Source organism: Globicephala melas, chromosome 8 (genome assembly GCF_963455315.2).
Source record: "Globicephala melas chromosome 8, mGloMel1.2, whole genome shotgun sequence".
NCBI classification, from domain to species: domain Eukaryota; kingdom Metazoa; phylum Chordata; class Mammalia; order Artiodactyla; family Delphinidae; genus Globicephala; species Globicephala melas.
Window position 1 is genome coordinate 65307843 of NC_083321.1, and position 17893 is coordinate 65325735.

General features: G+C 36.7%; 1 protein-coding gene and 1 non-coding gene across 2 annotated transcripts in view; both read right to left on the reverse strand.

Annotated features, from left to right (window-relative positions):
- NOX4 (NADPH oxidase 4) overlaps positions 1–17893 on the reverse strand; it is a 147851-nt gene that overhangs the window by 74542 nt on the left and 55416 nt on the right. The window contains exons 9-11 of the mRNA XM_060303886.1: positions 15116–15332; positions 12665–12829; positions 12480–12542 (exon numbers count right to left, since the gene is read on the reverse strand). Coding sequence (XP_060159869.1) covers positions 12480–12542; positions 12665–12829; positions 15116–15332 — 445 coding nt within the window. The remainder of the gene's footprint in view (positions 1–12479; positions 12543–12664; positions 12830–15115; positions 15333–17893) is intronic.
- On the reverse strand, positions 13190–13296 carry LOC115841857 (U6 spliceosomal RNA). The gene has a single exon (XR_004035005.1). It is a non-coding gene; the product is annotated as a U6 spliceosomal RNA (small nuclear RNA).

Sequence of the window (17893 nt, forward strand, 5' to 3'; positions counted from 1 at the left end):
CATTTGCTCAGGAAATATTTGATAAAAGTAGACTAAGTGCCATATCACATTTACATATCCCAAACTGGGCTCTACAAATTCTCATCAGAATGAGAGCTTTTGTAGATGAGAATTTGATAGGGAGGGCCCTCCCTATCTCACATAATGCAGCTCCAGTTGCTCAGACCAAAAAAACAAAAGAAAAAAATAAAAAAATAAAAAAAAATAAAAACCCTAACTCTTGTATTTCCTTCCCATTCCATACCCAGTCTATCAAGAAATCCTGCTAACTCTTTCAAATATATTAAGAACCTGATACCTCTCACCAGCTCCACTGTCACCATCCTGGTCCAAGCAGCATCATACCCCAGGTGGATGACCACAACGGCCTCCTAACTGGTCTCTCTGCTCTGCCCTTCATCTAACCCTAACATAGCATCCAGAGTGTTCCTGTTAAAAACTAAGCCAGGTCATGTCCTTCCTCTACCCAGAGCCACCCAATGGCTCCTTCCTCACTCAAAGTAAAAACCAAAGCCCTTGCAGTGTCATATAAACCCTACATAATCTGACTCCTCATGACTTCTCTGACATTATTTCCTACCATCCTTCCTTTTCCTTAGTCTATTCCAGACACTCTGACCTCTGATCTCCCTTCTCCACTCACACCCCTCCCCACATACACACACTCAAGCAGATACAAGTCAACAGATATCAAGTATAGCTCAAGGTGAAAACTGCCTGTTTTTTTTAACAGAAAAATGACATAATCTGGTTTTCATTTCAAAATAATCACCTTGGCAGCTTGTTAAGATTAAATGGTAGCTGAACAGGGAGATCAGCTCGGTGCTTTGGGACCACCTAGAGGGGTGGGATAGGGAGGGTGGGAAGGAGGGAGACGCAAGAGAGAAGAGATATGGGAACATATGTATATGTATAACTGATTCATTTTGTTATAAAGAAGAAACTAACACACCATTGTAAAGCAATTATACTCCAATAAAGATTAAAAAAAAAAAAATGGTAGCTGAGTAAGGGCAGACAGATGCAGAGGAGTCAGGAAGCTATCCAATGGTAGTAGATTGGACCAGTGTGGCAACGGTGGAAATGGTGGACATATATTGAAGGTAGAGCCAAGAAAATTTGTGGATGGATTTTTGCCGATATTTTTAAAAACTGGTAAAAGTCAAGAATGATGTTCAAGTTTTCAGCCTGAGCAACATGGACAACTGAGTTGGCATTAACAGAAGTGGGAGAAGATGGTGAGTGGAATAGGTTGGAAGGCCAAAGGTTAGTTCAATTTTAGACATGTTAATTTAAGATGTCTATTAGACATCCAAGTGGAAGTTCCTGGTAGACGATTGGACACAGGGCCCTGAATTTCAGAGATGGGGTCTGGGCCGGAACTATAAATTTGGGAGATGATAGCATACGGATACATCAATAGGAAAGATCACCAGAGAAATGAATTTAGCTGGCGGAAAACTAGTTCAAGGAATGGACACTGGAGTGTTCTGATATTTAGAGGTCATGGGATGACAAGGAATAGCGAAGAAAGAAAGACCGAGTAAAAGTACCCAGAAACCTAGGAGACAAACCAGGTGAGCAGATGTCCTGGAAGCACAATGAAAGCAGGGTATCGATAAAGCAAGAGATCAGCTGTGCCAAATGGAGATGAGAGGTCAGTCCAACTGAGGACTGTGAAATGACCCTTGGACCCGGCAATAACATGGTCACTGTTGACCTCGGAAATGTTTAAGTAGAGTGGTATGGGCAAAGTTGGTGGATTTAACAGAGAATAAGAGGAAAGGAAGAACTGAGAAATGGGGAAGTAGCAGAAAGGAGATATTAAGTCAAGAAAGGAGCTTTTATTGATCATCTTCTCTTTGGTATCTAAGTAAAAGGAGGCATCCAAAAATACCAATTAAATAAACCAAGTTTAATATTAAACAACAGGTTTTCTCTGAATACATTGACCTATTTAAGTTCATATTTATCATGCAGGATCACATTAGGCACCGAAGGAATATTTTCTTTTCCCCTGGAAAAAAGTCAAGCTAGAGCAGTTAGAAAATGTCTAATTTTCAGAGAATTCAGATGCCCTGTTAAGTTTCCTGAACATTAGTGACCTTCTGGAGCAATTTCCACCACTGTGCCTGCTCTATGGTTAAGACACATTGTTGCCTTGCTAATGTATCATCCATCCCAGCTGAGTTTCTAAATTGTCCAAGCAAAAGATTTGTGAAACCCTAGAGAAAAGTAATTTTTAAGAGTTAAATAGATGAGATCAAGACCCAAGATCAAAACAACTGATGCAGACTTCCTGGTTATATTTAAACCCATGGAATTAAACAAATAATAACAAAAATAGTTTGCCAGTCTTGAGAAATCCATGGCCATTCTTGTCTGGTTTTCATTGAAAACTGGAAGGACTATTCCCAAAGTGACTGGTTGAGACATGAAAAACAAAAATCAGAAAAACGATGGCAAGTGCAGGCATGCTATGTAAAAGTACAGACAATAACAAACTAACAACTAGACTTTCCTGTGACTCATGGAAAAATATGTGAAATCAGGTTATCCAAGTTTAAAAATAATGAATCATACAACTTAAAATACAGATGTCAGGAAAGCACGTGTGTTTCTGAATAAAAATAATAATGAAAGGATACAGAGATATTTATGCAAACTTCAATCAATTACTGCTATACAAGAGCAGATTCTGCATTCTTTACTTGAGAATCCATGAAAAGTATTAATAAACATAAATAATATCTACCTCAGTTAAATATAAAGAGATGTTACATTCTGTAGTAAACAGTAGGTTTCATGCTTTCTTAAGTTTGGCTTTTTAAAATCATCTGTGATTTACATATCAAATTAGATGAGAGCATACCTTAATACATTTGTTTTGGCAGAAAATCCAAAGTTTGGTAATTACAGAGCACAGCTAGAAAACACTTTAAGAGATCAACTACATAGTCAAAAAAAAAAAAAAGAAAAGAAAAGAAAAATCTACCCAGGTTTTAAGTCAATAAAGGTTTAAAGAAGGAAAAGAATCAGAAAACTTGAATTTTGGTTCCAACTTTGTCATCAATTGTGTTACTTTGGGTTTTTTGATCCTTTAAACAATTTATGTTTTAGATACCTCCTTCCCTCAGCAAAGAAACAAGTAAATCTGCTGTTTGGACTACAAATTTTTAAAGTTCAATAACTTTAGATAAACTATTAGAATTTATATGTGTCTCAAGTTTAAGTTTTAAAAATAGAATTATCTCACAAAAGCTATATTTTAATACACCTTTTATATATTTATAGGTATATAAATGTATATAAATATATAAATTTAAATACATCTATCTAAGTGTTGTGTGTAGTGGAAACTGTGGTGCCCTGTTCAGGTCTTCGTCCCTTCTCCCTTTTCCCAATTTTCAGTATTAAAACACTCATTTCCCCAATCTCCCAGTTGCTGAAAGTGCTGCCTGCTGAGAGCTACTTCTGAGACCCTCCCCAGGAATTGCCATCCACAGACAAACGCTTCCCCACCCATGTCTAAGCGTCAAACCCAATGACTGTAATTTGGGAGTACACAGATTTGTCCTCCTGACTTCAAGACAGGACAACTCTGAACTACCATTTTACCTGTAGATCTCCTGTGTGAACTGCTGAGGTCTCTGTGGAGACTATATCACAGTTCAACTTCTGCCTTGCCTCCTTAGTCCCTCACTCCTTACCAGCTGTTGATCTGAGCACACTAACCAACAAACCTCTGGCACGCAAATCTCTACTCCCAGTCTGTTTCCCTGGAAACCCAACCTGAAATATCCTTCATCCCACGGGCTAGTAAACCACAAGAGGCAAATCATCAGTCCCCCAAATGACTGTTTCTAAACCAGTCTGTGGCCAGAGCTTAGTCAGTTATTGCATGCTGGAGAAGGAAGCAAAAAAAAAAAAAAAAAAAAATCAGTTTAATCCTGTTTTGATTGTCCACACATTATTGGAAATAAAAATATCATATGACAATGCTTATATGTGGAATCTGAGAAAAAGGTACAAATGAACTTAGTTACAAAACATAAATAGTCACAGATGTAGAAAACAAACGTGGTTACCAGGGGAGAAGCGGGGGGAGGGATAAATTGGGAGATTGGGATTGACATATACACACTACTATATATAAAATAGATAACTAATAGGGACCTACTGTATAGCACAGGGAACTCTACTCAGTACTCTGTAATGGCCTATATGGGAAAAGAAACTAAAAAAACGTAGATATATGTATAACTGATTCACTTTGCTGTACACCTGAGACTAATACAACGTTGTAAATCAACTATACTCCAATAAAAAAATTTTTTTTTAATTGTGGGATTGGAGTGAGAAAAACAACAACAACAACAGAAACAACTTCTAACTGAGAAACTCCTGTGTGCCAAGCACCCTGCTTAGCTTGATTATATCTTTTTAATTCATATTCAAAGCTTCATAGAGAAGTTACTATTATTATCCATGTTTTATAAAGAAGTAAACCAAAGGTAAGTGTGTTAATTATCTTGTTCAAGGTCACAGTACTAATAAGTGGGGTATTCAGGTCTCCAATCCCAGCTGTTCAGGATTCCAAAATCTATGGTCTAATACTGTACAGTAGCCTCTGATCTCCAACAACCTTTGTCAGCAAACGTTCCTGCTGGTTACACCCTGAGAGAATGCAAGTGTTACTGCAGAAAACAATCACAACTTTCTGGGAACACCCACCAAATAAGCATGGCTTCCGTGTGTAGCAAAGTCAGTGTCAAGTATAAGAAATGTTGAAGCACTTTAAGCAATGAAAAGTCCAACCTTTGAGTTCCTAATTAAATCAGTAGTCAAAACTTAGCCTTACTTTGACTGAAATTATGAAAAATATTATAGTGCTTCTGTACCTTATCTTTGCACCAACTTTTTTTGTTATTTTCAGTTGTAAAAGCTTCACCTCTGTTTAAAAAATGAGGTGAAATTCAAGCTACTGAATCTGGGATCAATGGATATGTTATAGATCTGATTTTTCCTTATACTGACACGATATATTAAAGTAAATATTAGACTTTTCTAACAGGGGAATTTGACTTTCAACTCCCCACAATATTTGAAGAGCTTAGTAGTGTGGGCAATATAAAACTTTCAACTTCATTTTTCTCTTGAAAATACATTTTTATAGTTTCATAAATTTCTCTTTTAAATGGTAATTCTTTTTTGTTGACTCCAACAAGTATGTCTAAGAGCAATAGGAGTTTTAGAAATATGAATGCCCTGAACATGGCTAGGTGGTGAGGCATGAGAGAGACAGGGCCGAATAGCTAACAATACACCTTTCAGCCAGGCAGTCTGTGTTTCTATCTCACCTGTGCCACTAATTAGTTGTGTGCTATCTAATATTTCTGAGTCACATTATTTTCTGTATCATAGAGAGTTAACAGTACACATCACATAGAAATATAGAACTAAATAATATAATATTTTCAAAGTTTGTTTAGGCATTTAATTAGTAGGTACTATTATCCTTGACAAAGATGGGATGTGTATACAATTTTAGTGGGAATTGGCATATTGGAAGTCTCTTTGTTTTGTTTTGTTTTGTTTTTTGTTTTTTTTTTTTGCGGTATGCAGGCCTCTCCCGTTGCGGAGCACAGGCTCCAGACGCGCAGGCTCAGCGGCCATGGCTCACAGGCCCAGCCGCTCCGTGGCATGTGGGATCTTCCCAGACCGGGGCACAAACCCGTGTCCCCTGCATTGGCAGGTGGACTCTCAACCACTGCGCCACCAGGGAAGCCCTAAGTCACTTTGTTTTCCTTTGTTTTATTTCAAAGGAACCCTTAAAACTATCCAGTGAAAATGCTTGAAAAGCATGTATTTTACATGTAAGTGCCAAACAGAAGGAAATGGCAGGAAAAGACAGTAAATTAACATAATAGCATAATGTAAAATTTAGCTTAGAAATGTTTTTGCTTTACTCAAATTCATTTCCAGGCAGCAGTACAGTTCACCTCTTTTCCCTCTTACAAAAACAGGGACTCCCTTGGGGCATGGTATGAGTGAGACAGCTAGCAATCCCCCCAAATGTGGGAGGGCTATAAACCATTTCCTAAGCCTACACAAAGTACATGGTACACAGATGGTCTGGGGAGAAGAATCTTCCTTTGTCTTAAAATTTCTTTTGGAAGCCAACTATTGTTGCAATTTAAAATATCTATGAGATATAAGTCTTTCTAAAACAATTAACACTTTGAGGTTTAATATAGCATAATCAAAACATACAAAAACGGATGTTTAAAATAAGGATAAATGTGAATACAAAACCAAAACTTGCAAAGTCAAGATCCATTTTGACCTGCAGGTTGCTAGGCAAACCTAAGATATATTGATAACATTTGTCACATAAGCAACAGAAATTAGGAGCAAGTAATTTTCCACTGTTAGCCCTGAGAATGGGGCAGTGGAGGTGAAAACTTGACCTGCTGTCTCTAACCAGATGTTCTCAGTAAATTGTTTCCCTTTGTCTTTGGTGGTTCTTCCCAAACTACCTCCACCATAAGTACATTTCCCAGTCCTCTTATCAGCTAAAGAGAAATAGTCATCATGATCTTAAAGATTAGACTCAGTGGAGAACAGTATGGAGGTTCCTTAAAAAACTACAAATAGAACTACCATAGGACCCAGCAATCCCACTACTGGGCATATGCCCTGAGAAAACCATAATTCAAAAAGAGTCATGTACCAAAATGCTCATTGCAGCTCTACTTACAATAGCCAGGACATGGAAGCAACCTAAGTGTCCATCATCGGATGAATGGATAAAGAAGATGTGGCACATATATACAATGGAATATTACTCAGCCATAAAAAGAAACGACATTGAGCTATTTGTAATGAGGTGGATAGACCTAGAGTCTGTCATACAGAGTGAAGTAAGTCAGAAAGAGAAAGACAAATACCGTATGCTAACACATATATATGGAATTTAAGAAAAAAAAATGTCATGAAGAACCTAGGGGTAAGACAGGAATAGAGACACAGACCTACTAGAGAATGGACTTGAGGATATGGGGAGGGGGAAGGGTAAGCTGTGACAAAGCGAGAGAGTTGCATGGACATATATACAGTACCAAACATAAGGTAGATAGCTAGTGGGAAGCAGCCGCATAGCACAGGGAGATCAGCTCGGTGTTTTGTGACCGCCTGGAGGGGTGGGATAGGGAGGGTGGGAGGGAGGGAGACGAAAGAGGGAAGAGATATGGGAACATATGTATATGTATAACTGATTCACTTTGTTATAAAGCAGAAACTAACACACCATTGTAAAGCAATTATACTCCAATAAAGATGTAAAAAAAAAAAAAAAAAAGATTAGACTCAGAACCTGACTGGAAGCCTGCTCTTTGACTGAGAGACACATCAGCCATAAGCATTTCCTCTTTCTCCTTAAATCCTCTAGCTTTTCCTTTTCTCTGGCTTCACCTTCCAAGTGAGAGATGGGAAGAAAAGACAATCCATCTATGAAGTATTTCTCAAGGTAAGTCCCAAACACTAACTATATATTAAGCGTTTTTCACTCTTTCAACAGATATATATTGTGTTACTCCGTGTACCAGATGCTGTGCTATGAACGTAACTTTGAAAGGGTTCCTGGAGCTTATGGTCTAGGAGGAAGACAGGTATTAAACAGGTAATTTAATGGCACTAATTGCTGAAGAGAATATACAGGGTCTTATAAAAGGAAAAGGTCAAGAGAATGTATGGTATTTGGAGAGTGAATAAGTGGAAGAAGCAGTGGTTGGTTTCTAGGGCAAAGAGATTAGTCTAGACAAAGATCTAAAAGTGAGAAAGTAGAAAAGGGTTAAATAAATGGGTGAATAAAATTCAATGGGATTATTTATTAAAGAACGTCTTAAAACCAGTAATATGGTAAGAGAAACTATGAATTTTTTAAAGCGATACACACTAACCACTATTTTCCAAACTATTTTGGGTCTTTTCTTTCTTGTTTTTCTTAGAGAATTTTCAGAGAACCATGTTCCTTAAAGAGAACTGAAGACTGGCCTGGAAGAAGCAGAAGGAAAAAGGAAAAATCTTTTCTTAATTGAAGAAAGTAAGAAAGAAGAAAAACTATGATGGATACAGAATCCCAGGTATCCAACCTCTTTGCCTCCATCCAACACACTCCAACCCTGAATCTTCTGAAACAAGCCTGTAGTGGACACAGAGCCCTTGTGCTGAGGACTTACCAGACCTCCTTTAGACCTTCCTCCTTAGCTGTAGGAAGCTGCTCATAAGGAGACTCAGGAGGACTGTATACCTAACAGCGCTTCACTGAGGTGAGGAGAAGCTCTTCCGTCTCCGCACCCAGCCAAGTACATCCTATTTCTCAAAGTAGTCACTAAACCAATATTCTTTCTCCAAGAACAATGTATTGTGGGCTTCCCTGTTGGCACAGTGGTTGAGAGTCTGCCTGCCGATGCAGGGGACACGGGTTCGTGCCCCGGTCTGGGAAGATCCCACATGCCGCGGAGCGGCTGGGCCCGTGAGCCATGGCCGCTGAGCCTGCGCGTCCGGAGCCTGTGCTCCGCAACTGGAGAGGCCACAACAGTGAGAGGGCCGCGTACCAAAAAAAAAAAAAAAAAAAGAATAATGTATTGTTATTCCTATTCTTACACCTTAGGATTCCACGGGGTGGGAGTGGGGAAATGTAAATAGTCCTTCATTCACACAACAAAATGTAAAGTACCTGAGAAAATTCTTATATCATTTTAGCTTGTTTTATCTTTAGACTGCTATCCCTATCTTTTCTTTTGATTCATAGCCAAACACTGCTATTTGGGAGTTGATGAGAGCAGAGATCCACTCACAGACAGAACTAATAAGTGACAGAGTTGGGACTGAATTCTAAAGTTCCTGTCATTTGTGTGAATATTTCTACCTTTGACCTCACATGTAATTTGTTCTCCCTTTCTTAGCTCTCTCTCTTATTTCCAGTTGCTGCTCTTCTGTTCCCTACATTCCCTTCTCCTCTTTTCTTTTCCTCCCATCCGTGCCTCAAGCCAGCTACAGGGTTACCACAGCTCTTCAATCAGCTTTCAGGAAGCAGACCAGGCCACATAAAGCATTTGCTTAAAGACCTTCAGATTCTACACAACACTTTATGTTATTTCTCCTTTGCCCTGTGAAAAAGTTCTAGGCCAGCTGAAAGAGACTAGATCTAGAAGCATCTACTCAGTGTGTAACACAGGTGAAAAGTTCCTGGATTTTCTGTTTTGAGAGAACATAAAAGTTTTCAGTGACAGAATATATACTCAAAAGTAAACAATCTTCTTTTTTTTGTCGTTGAAGCTGGGTGATGGGAATATGGGAGTTCATTATACTATTCTCTCTACTTTTGTGTATGTTGAAAAACATTTTTATAAAAAATCCCTCTCTTCTCTGTAGTTGACATTCAGCAACTGCCTTCTTTTCTTATTCCATATTCTCTACTTAATGCTATGATGAAGAAACGATTTTCAGAATATAGTCTCATGTTGTACACCTTAAATATATACAATTTTCATTTTTCAATTATACCTCAATAAACCTGGAAAAAAGTTTCAAACACAAAGAAAGGTTAATTTCTGAAGTAATTTTCATATGACCCCAAGATTGGGCCAAACTTCCTAAACTACTCTATCAAGACAAACTTACTTGTGTATTTCTCCCTTTTTCATTCTCCCCCTTCTTTTTACCAACTTTATGCCTACAGGATGTAGGGATGCGGAGAAATAGAAACATGTCTTACAACTATCAGAACTAAAGCACAGTGCTTCTGACTGTAGTGGATGCAATCACATGAAAATGGCTTCATGACTGAGCTGAAACATCACACCTGAATGGTTCTTGATCAGATTTACTCCCCAAGCTTCCTGCTGTCCTAATAGGATGTGGGCAATCTTATTCAGCCACCCTGTAGGGTGTGCATGTGCTACAGGAGTGAAGGGTGTGACATGGCTACTTGGCTCCTGATGGCCTCAGGACTCCTGTTGGTTTTATATCTCATGAGGGCAACTAAGTTTCCACTGTTACTCATGGTGATACATTTCCCCTTTCACTGTCACCTGCAGCCCACACAGCACCAGATGAAAGGGTGTCTATCATCACTATTGGAGAAACTACTATAACTACTATATATATACTACTATATGTATATTATATATACTATATATATATATATATATATATATATACTATAACTACTGTAAACTATCATAATGACTATAAACTACTATACTATACCTGTCTCCAAGGTAGGCCAATGTTGCCATCTTTCTTGATAAAATGGAATGTTGTTAATTATTTCACTAGATACCAAACTACATTTCCTCAATAATTAATAATCTAGGAAATACAGTCAATAACTATGTCATATCTTAGTATGATGACAGACGGTAACTGGACTTATCATGGTGATCGTTTAGAAACATACTGAAATATCGAATCACTATGATGGGTAACAAGAACTAACATAGTGCTGTAGGTCAATTATACTTCAAAAGTAAATAAAGACACAAACAAACTCAAAAAGAAAAAAAGATGAGATTTATGGTTACCAGGGGAACCAGGGTGGGGCATGGGGAGGGGGAAGTGGATGAAGGCCGTCAAAAGGTACATACTTTCAGTTATAAGATAAATATGTACTAGGGATATAATATACAACATGATAAATATAATTAACACTGCGGTGTGATACATATGAAAACTGTTAACAGAGTAAATCCTCAGAGTTCTCATCACAAGGAAAATATATTTATTTTCTACTTCTTTAATTTTGAATCTATATGAGATGACAAATGTTCACTAAACTTATTGTGCTAATCACTTCATGACATATGTAAGCTAAATCATTATGCTGCATACCTTATACATATACATATACCTTATACAGTGGTATATGTCAGTCATATCTCAATAAAACTGCAAGACAAATTAAAAATAAATAAATAGATAAATAAATTTGCTACATACAAATGGAATGCAAAATTTGGAGCAAATGAAGCAAAAAATTCTCTTTCTTTTTAAAGAATTGCTATTGGATAAATAACTTCTGTTTTTTCTCTAACCATTTGACACTTCTTTTCTGCTTGTTTTATCCTTTAAATACAAAATTTTCTGGCCTAGCCATCTTCACAAGTACATGTTCTCAAGGGACAAGTTCACACTGAAAATAAAAATCATAATACTTGCTAACATGTATTGACATGTACCTGACACTTCACGTTCCAGGCTGTGTTCTACATACTTTATTTGTAGTAGTTCATTTAAACTCATAAATGTGTGAATAGCTGTTGCTTTTATCACAATATTACACTAAGAAATGAATGTACAAAAAGATGAAGTAACTTGGCCAAGGTTTCCAAGTTTTCAACTTGACTAATACATCAAATTTAACAGCGGTTCCAATCCCAGCACAGTCTCATCCCTAAACCTTAGCACTTTGACACCAGTTATTTTTCTGGCCTCTCCCCCATAATTTGTTCAATTTTATTTGCATATCTTAGCATATAGTTTAAACATGTGGTCCCTGTCTCAGTTGCCTTTGTTAGAAACTGAATAAAATCTTAACCTCTATCATCAATGGGGAATATTAAATAAATTACAGTATGTTCCTACTGTGAAATATTATACAGTGATCAAAAAGAACGAGGCATATACAAATACGGTAACATGGAAAGTTGTCCATGACATATTGTTGTGTAAAAAGAGAAAATGATAAAGGATCCAACAAACAAATGCCAGACACCTATATATGCCAAAGTATACAGAAAAATACCTGGAAGAATATAGGTCAAACTCAAGAAAAGGACTGGGAGTGGGGAAATGAGGAAAAGTTATAATGTGATCTTACATGCTTGTGAATTGTCTACTTTTTTATAATGGGTTCAGGCCATTTGTATAATGGAAAAAAATAACATTAAACAATGGGCTAACAATATTTGATAATGCCGTTATTTAGCGATTTCCCCTCATTATTATTCCATTTTATTTTTCTGACCTTATTTTCCTTTCCTTTCTCCATACACAACTTGGGTGCCAATTATACTGGGCTTTTTCTTTTCTGAACATTTTCTTATGCTTCCACCTCAACCCAGAGTAATTTCCTTTTCTATAATTTTAATCTCTCTAAAGAAAATCATGCACATATTATATTTTGGTACATAATTCATAAAAGGAAGAGTCCAAATATTCAGGAAATTTTCTGCATTTTGAATCAACAAGGTTTAATGAATTAAATATACTATTTCCTGAAGTTTAAAGTTGTAGAAAATAATAAATAGTTTAAAAGTTTCTGAATAATTATATTTCTTTGTAAAAAGATGGCTTACTTAAACATTAAGGATATTGTGACAGGTCTGAATGATATGGAGTGGAGTGTACACACACAAAAAGAAAAAGACACATTTCATTCTAAAAATTAAAAAATCAAAAAACAAGTTTCTTACCATTGTGAGAGTAAATGGATGGTTTTCCAATGCAGACACACTGGGACAATGTAGAACAATATACTAAAAAGCAACAAACAATTTTTAAATGACCAGAAAAGAAATCCAAATAGTCTAATGATGTTAATTTTCAAAAAATATGTAAAGATAAAGGGTATTTTAAAAGTTTCCGGACACTGACTCACCTGGCCAGGTCTTGCTTTAAAATTTTCTTTGACCATTCGGATTTCCATGACATCTGAGGGATGACTTATGACTGAGATGATGGTGACTGGTTTATTGCTCCGGATACACCTGTAAAGCCTTTCAGCACAATACAGGCACAAAGGTCCAGAAATCCAAAGCCAGGTCTAACGGAGAATTTTTGAAATACACTTTAAGAAACTCTCGTATTATAAGAATCTTTATATCCTGCCCAACTGCATATTTGACACATTACAGTAATAATACAGTAATAATATATATTTTTTAGCATTCAATAATAAACATTTATTTCTTGGTAACATATCTGTAGGACAACTGGGGTGTTTGTTCCATGTGTCACATCATAGGACCAAAGCTTGAGGAGCAGTGGCTACCCCAGGTATGCTCTTGCCATGGTGCTGGTAGAAGTACAAGAGGACAAGCCCAATCAGACAAGCACACACATCATATCCTCTGCTCACATCACATCCACTAGCATCCCATTGGCCAAAGCAAGTTACATGGCCAAAGATATGGAACGCTTCATGAGTTTGCCTGTCATCCTTGCGCAGGGGCCATGTTAATCTTCTCTGTATCGTTCCAATTTTAGTATATGTGCTGCTGAAGTGAGAACAGTAATAATATTTTAATCTGTATTTTAAATAACAAAGTGTAAAGAAAAATGCGTAAAAAACAACAGATGCTCACTGCAACTTAAACAAGAGTAAAGTATGAAATAAAAGGGGAAGTAATATCAAGACCCTACCCTCTAGCCCTTGCTAAGGGTATAACTACCATTAACAGGTAAGCATACGTTGTTTCATATATCCTTCTGTGCACACCAGAAATATATAATGTATATATATACAATATCTTTATCTAACAAGAGAAGAAAGGGAAGTAAAAGCTCAAATAAATCTGAAGATGATTTTAACAAAAATGTACCAGTTCAATGTTTGTTAAAAAAATGAGAACCATAGATATTGATAATGCACACAATGTATATGCATAATGTACGTATACAAAATGTATACCCAACGTAAAATACGGATATGCACATATTTTTAAATATGGGTATACCACATGTGTTGTTCACAACTTACTTTTACGTAATATGAATAGCAGATAATATTTAGAATTTGGAAACCATGACAATTTTGCATGTGTGCTGGAGGGATAGCCCTGATCCCAGGATAATTGCGTAACCTGTGTAGCCAACCTTTCTCTTACAGCTGCATACTTTACCTCCCTCAAAACCTGGAGCCCTCCAACCCAAACTTATTTTCATGGTCACTTCTTTAAACCTTATTTACAGAGTTATTCCAGAACTATATTCTTCCACGCAAATCATGCCTCTTCCTCACATTTGGTTAGAAACTGTGTGAAGAGTAAGCATCACAGGACAAGCTCTGCAACTTTGGGGCAGTCACCATTCGAGCATCAGGTCGCACACAAGTAAAGTGGGAGTCCCAATACCTGCCCTCCCTAACATATAGTATTGTGTGAAGCCCAGAAAAGCAATGAAGGTTGTAAAGTCTAATAGAAATCTAGAGGGTTATTATTAATAATAAACACAAGACTAACACTCACTCACTCCAAAGTCATCTACAAACTCGACCTTTTGATCCCCCTTTCTTCTTCTTAAAACAGGCATTCAACATCACTATTCCCTGATTTTCACTTGCTACAGACAAAGAATACAGGGCATAATACCCATGTGGACAGCTCCCATGGCCACAAGGGAAGATTAGGACCTTTATCAAACTACTGGCTGGGTCTTTGGGAAAGAAGTTTTCTAAGAGCAAATCAACAACCTGGTTTTACACTCTACTTCTCCCACGTGTTAGCCTGTAGAGTTTGGTCAAGGTATTTTATGTGTTTAAGCCACAATTTCCTCATCAGAAAATTGAGGATGATACTAATTACTTCAAAGAGTTGTGAATACTGAAGAAATTATGCATATAATATATTTTAGCATAGTTCCTAGCAGATGATATTAAGCATTCAATAAATTGATTTTACAGCTTAGTATTTATAATATTATATATAATATTGTACCATAATATTATAATATACCATAATAATTATTAGTAGTAGTACTAGTTCTTTCACTATTGTTTTCCTTATTCAACTTATTTTTCTCAATGCATAAGGAAAATATCTTTGCTACCTTTCTTGTGGCAAGTACCAGTGTCACAGTATGCAAAGACCATATGATCAGTTAAGCAGGGATTTTCTATATTCTGTAATATAATAGGTCTTTCTCGTTGAGCTGTCGGCTGCCTATAATGAAACAATAGGTACTAACTTGCTATTGAAACATCCTGAAACATTCTCTTCTGCAAGAATAATTGCTTCATTACCTTCAAAAACATGTCTAAATACAATGTTGATCAATTGTTATGGAAACATGGACTTTGCAGAGACTATTAAAGACATAGAATTAATCTGACCTGTGGAAAATTAGCTTGGAACCTGGGCTCTTCCATACAAATCTTCACAAATGTGTTCTGGGTAAGCTCATCTGGTTTTGAAAATCCTCCAGGGAAAGATTCATGAAAATGTTCTGAGAGATACTCTGGTAAGTGAATATTCTGGTAGCGGGTTCCATTAAGATTGATGCAGCCAGGAGGGTGCGTATCTAAATTAGTTTGATACTTAAGCAGCCCTCTAAAGTTAAGAAAAAAATAAAAACAAGGAGATGAAAAAGAGGTTGAAATCAGAGAACAGAGTACAAGAAAATAACCTTATTTTCTTGTTAACTTTACACAGCATTTATCCAAAAAAAATGCTTCTCATATATCTTACTTAAGAGCAATTGAGAAATCTTAAAACTTTTAATAAATTCTTTACTATGGAACTAAATCAAAAAATTTAGACCCCCCCCCACAAATGCCACAAATACATGGTAGAGAAGACACTTGCAATCTTTCCAAATATTCTTGAATTTGACAGCCTTTACTTCAAGTCTATTAGGCATTCATACAATCACATACAAGTTTTCACTTCAATAAACACTATAATGATGAGTACTTTCACTATAATTTCAAACACAAATGGAAAAGTATAGGAATCATACTTGATTTGGCTAAGACTAGATAAAACAAGCCTTGTTGATTTACAGAGAAACGTTAAACAAACATAACAACAGAAACTGGAAGCTTGCATCTCCTGTGATCTGAAAACAATACACAGCAATCAGGCCCTAAACCTGCTTACTTTTCAATTTCTCCATAAACAGCACCACATAAAAGCCTCAAAATAATGAATCAGGAAGGAGAACTTAAAACCCTAAAATCCCATTCTTATTATTTCATATTTTGTGAGATTTAAGATAACCCTTCAACTTTCTGTGCTCTTTATTTCTTATAAGGAGTTAAGTAAGATCTACCTCACAGGGATAGTGCATGAAATCATAGATTATATAAAAAAATTTTTTTTGGCATAAGCAAATCTTGAAGAAAAAAGTAAGATTTTGAAAAGCATTGAAAATGTTTATTTTAATTTTGAGATATTAAAATTTTGGTTTCCAAAATTATTTTTCCTCGTTGTCTATGTTTTTAAATTACCCTTCATGCTCCCAAACAATCAATTTTAGTACATTTAAAAAGTACATCTTTAAGTTCACCACGGCTATAATTTTACAAATGATATTACAAGGATGATATTTTCAAACAACAAAAACTATAACAAGAAAACTGACACTAAATGGGTCAATGACTTAGCAATGACTAAGGTAGTCTTTGGTGGAATGTACCATCTACTCAACCTGATCATTCTCCCTTTTACCCCTTTTACTTATGTTCAATTCCCTTTCTCTCTTCACTTTATTTTACTTTCTTCCCTAAAACCAGTCATTATGAAGTCACTGGAGAGCACAGAGAACACGTCAGGAGAATCTAAGTAGTGGCTGTATTACATAACATCCATGGTAGACCACACACACATTTTTTTTCAGTAATGCAGTAGATATGGCCTAGGTATGGAATAAATGAATGCATATTATATAAATGTGAGCCAAGTACTCTTTAAAAGTAATCTAAACTCTATAAAAGTAATCTTTTATAGAGTTCTAGTCATATAATACAATTGTGTCATTTTAATACTTGAAAAATCCATTAATTTGATGCAGCTTTTATTACTAGTAATGAGTTACCCAAAACTGTTGCTCTTACTAACTATCCCAAGGGTAGTGGCTGATGGGTGGGCAGGCCAAAAATCTCGATCATTTTTTTCTATTGGTTGCTAAGTTGAACAAACATTGGCATAATACAACTGGCAGTATCCTAGATGGTGCTACAGATAGTCAGATCTGGCCCCTAACACTCCAAAAACTTAAAATCCAGTTTAGAAGATATCTTTAGAGAAGCTGAACATAACTCAGACCACAAATAATAATTTGAGTAGAGTGATTTGATAAGAGCTTAGTGGGCTTCCCTGGTGGCGCAGTGGTTGAGAGTCTGCCTGCCGATGCAGCGGACACGGGTTCGTGCCCCGGTCCAGGAAGATCCCACATGCTGCGGAGCGGCTGGGCCCGTGAGCCATGGCCGCTGAGCCTGCGCGTCCGGAGCCTGTGCTCCGCAACGGGAGAGGCTACAACAGTGAGAGGCCCGTGTACCGCAAAAAAAAAAAAAAAAGAGCTTAGTAATGTATAGAAGACATGAGGTCCAGTCCAGAGCAATTTGCATACATTTCACATTACCCTCACCACAGCTACCTGAAATACAAATTATTATTCCCATTTTACAAATTAAGAAACTATTTTAATAAATTAATACCCTAGGGTCACACAGCTAATAAGTGGCCGAGCCAAGATTTGAACACAGGTCTGACTCAAATTCTAAGCTCTTCACCTCTTACTATACAGCATGTTAGTTCACTGGATCATTGGATCCTCACAACATACCTTTGAAAAAGTAAGGGAGGGGAAGGTCAATATTTATTAAGAAAGTATGTCAGGAATTTTGTAAACATCTATTTCCCACTTAAAATTCAAAACAAAATAACATACCAGGCCTTTTTATTCCCATTACACAGATGAGAAACACAAGGCTATCGTTTAGGTCAGAGATTAATTAAGTAGTAGTCAAAGCATGGGATTCAGAAACCTGAGCTCCCTCACTCCAAAAACCTATATCACGCATAGCAAATCAGTTGGTTAAAGAAGTAGACATTAAGGGAAGGGGTTCAAAACAAACAAAAGCCTGGCAATTAGGTCAGATAGAGAGAGA